This window comes from Aspergillus nomiae (assembly GCF_001204775.2).
Source record: "Aspergillus nomiae NRRL 13137 chromosome Unknown contig00872, whole genome shotgun sequence".
In the NCBI taxonomy this organism is placed as follows: domain Eukaryota; kingdom Fungi; phylum Ascomycota; class Eurotiomycetes; order Eurotiales; family Aspergillaceae; genus Aspergillus; species Aspergillus nomiae.
In genome coordinates this window covers 1-2635 of record NW_015378927.1, presented here as the reverse complement: position 1 = coordinate 2635, position 2635 = coordinate 1, and the positions used below count along the sequence as shown (strand labels likewise).

The 2635-nt window shown below is 47.8% G+C and overlaps 1 protein-coding gene across 1 annotated transcript; it reads left to right on the top strand.

Moving 5' to 3' along the window:
* Positions 1-28: 28 nt before the first annotated feature.
* ANOM_011843 (Hsp70 chaperone (BiP)) lies at positions 29-1035 on the top strand (the record flags this gene model as incomplete). Its single annotated transcript, XM_015557099.1, has 2 exons — positions 29-298; positions 367-1035. Coding segments are annotated over 2 exons (882 nt in total), but the record flags the coding sequence as incomplete, so codon positions are not given.
* Between the last annotated feature and the right edge of the window lie 1600 nt (positions 1036-2635).

Sequence of the window (2635 nt, the reverse complement as noted above, 5' to 3'; positions counted from 1 at the left end):
CAAGATCATCATCGACCACTTCGCTAAGGAATTCATCAAGAAGCACAAGACTGATCCTCGCGAGAACGCTCGTGGTCTCGCCAAGTTGAAGCTTGAGGGTGAGGGTGCTCGCAAGACCTTGAGCTTGGGTACCAACGCCAGCTTGAGCATTGAGAGTCTCGCAGATGGCATTGACTTCGGCTCTACCGTCAACCGTACTCGCTACGAGCTTCTCTCCGGCAAGACCTTCGCCCAGTTCACCGGCTTGATTGAGCAGGTTATCCAGAAGGCTGGGTTGGATGTCTTGGACATTGATGAGGTTAGTCCCTCGTGTTATTTCGCAGGATCAATAGCAGTACAAGAAGTTATGTTCTAACTAAGGTTTAGGTTATCTTCGCTGGTGGTGCTTCGCACACCCCCAAGATCGCCCAGCTTGCCCGCAACATTTTCTCCGAGAAGACTAAGATCCTTGCCCCTTCGACCTTCACTGGCGCCATCAACCCCGCTGAGCTGGCCCCCAGGGGTGCCGCCATCCAGGCCTCTCTTATCCAGGAGTTTGAGCAGGAGGACATTGAGCAGTCTATCCACCCCATGGTCACTGCCACTCCTCACCTGAAGAACGCTATCGGTGTCGAGTTCACCTCCGGTGAGACCGTCGAGTTCCAGCCTCTCCTGAACACTGAAACTGCCCTCCCCGCTCGCCGTGTCGCTCAGTACGATGCTCCCAAGGCCGGTGGCGATGTCTTCATTCGCGTCTGCGAGGGTGTCCGCGAGATCAAGGTTACCAAGCCTGAGCCTAAGCCCAAGGAGGAGAAGCCCAAGACTGAGGACGATGAGGATGACTCCGACTTCGACTCCGATGAGGATGAGGAGGAAGAGATCCGTGAGATCGTCTGGAAGACCGAGAAGCCCATTGCCGAGCTTGCCGTCAAGGGCGTTAAGGCCGGCAGCAAGGTCGAGCTGATGGTCCACGTCAACGCCGACCTGGGTCTGCAGATCACCGCTCGCGAAGTCGGCGGCCAGAACGCCGTCCGCGGTGCTGTGCAGGCTGCTTAAATCTTTCGTCGGTAATATATAACGTATTTTCCTCTTATCTCCAGACGCACCTCACGGTTAATGCTTTGCTCCTTCTTCCCAATGGATTTATTAGAACATCAAAATTTATTAGACATCATGCACTTCCTTTCTATCTCCACTGCGTCATATCCCCATCTCGATGTGATCGGTCCATGAGAAGAGATTCTGGATAGGAGAGACCTTTTGTCTTAGGCGCGTCCTGTCTTGCAATGACTGTTCGATGACGAATGTATCAATGATGGTTTCTTCAAAAGTATATAGAGAGGCCTAGACTCTTAGAAATATGATTCCTACTGATAAAACAATGCACCTCCATGACTATGAATTATCTGAAGAAGATAGGATCCGGGCCATGAACTCGGCTGCTTTTTCCGCAGTCTCCAGTGTTACGAAATGATCAGACCGGCCACAGGGAACTATAGTGTCAACCGAGTCTATTTTATTTTAGAGGATAAATGACCTTGCAGGAGCTTCTTCAGGGACAGTTACCACGGCCCGAGTTCTGTTTTCTCTCTTGAGTGGTGTTCACAACCTCCAACCCAAAGGGACCAAGCGAGGCAATAGATCTTTGGCTAGTCCAATCTCAATATGCTCCCTTGCAAAGCCATGCTGCGCATTACTGACCAAATTACTGTTCTCTTCTTCTCTCCAAAGCCTGCTTCATCTATTACGCTAAAATGAACCTGCACAGGCCCGGTAGATGACCCCAAGTGACAGCTCTAATCCAGCCTTTTCAACGCTGGCTGTGGACTAGGCGCTGCTGGTAAATCTTCAAAGGCAAGATGATTTGAGATGATCTAGTTGACATGACACACAGCTCTCTTATGCTATCCATCCAACCTCTCGCGTTTGACCGTGATTTTCCAAATTCCCATAAAATCATCACCACGATATATATTATACTTATCTTCCGAACAAACCCTTCTACTCTCTACCCTCCTCACGATCAGGAACTGAGAGATAAGTATACTCTCAGTATACTAGAACGTATCTAGAAAGCTCCCAATTTAATAATATCAGGAAGAGAACCATTCTCAGCTATAATGTTGGTATTAGTTAGGTCGCTATGTGTAAAGATACAGGATATAACAGGGAGTATACGACTTCGAAATTGTATAAATATAGCAGTTTCTTTCAGCCCTTACTCCATTTCTGCCCATAGTTCGTTATCAGATACCAGAGGACTATGGGGAAACGAATCGTTATTCGGAAACAGAAAGTTAGGGTAAATAGAACAACTACCGAGCGCTTGTATATAATCAAAATAGAGATTGCGAAGGTATAGTAGATAGTTAATATTCTATTATATTATATTCTCTTTCCAGGCAGTAGAGAGTGTCGGCCAAGTTCTACTTAGAGATTCGCCAGAAATATACTTTATTAAGATAATGATATCGGTCTTCCAATATTCTACACAAACTGGTACTTCACATATCAGAAGTCTTTGCGCCCTATAGTGGGTCTCTGCAAATCATCCGGGGTGGGCCGCCTAGCGCATAGTTGGACTGGATGATCTGCTGCTTATTTACGGCGTCCCTCTATTCAATACGGCCCGCTCAACGATGGATTTGCGCTAAGA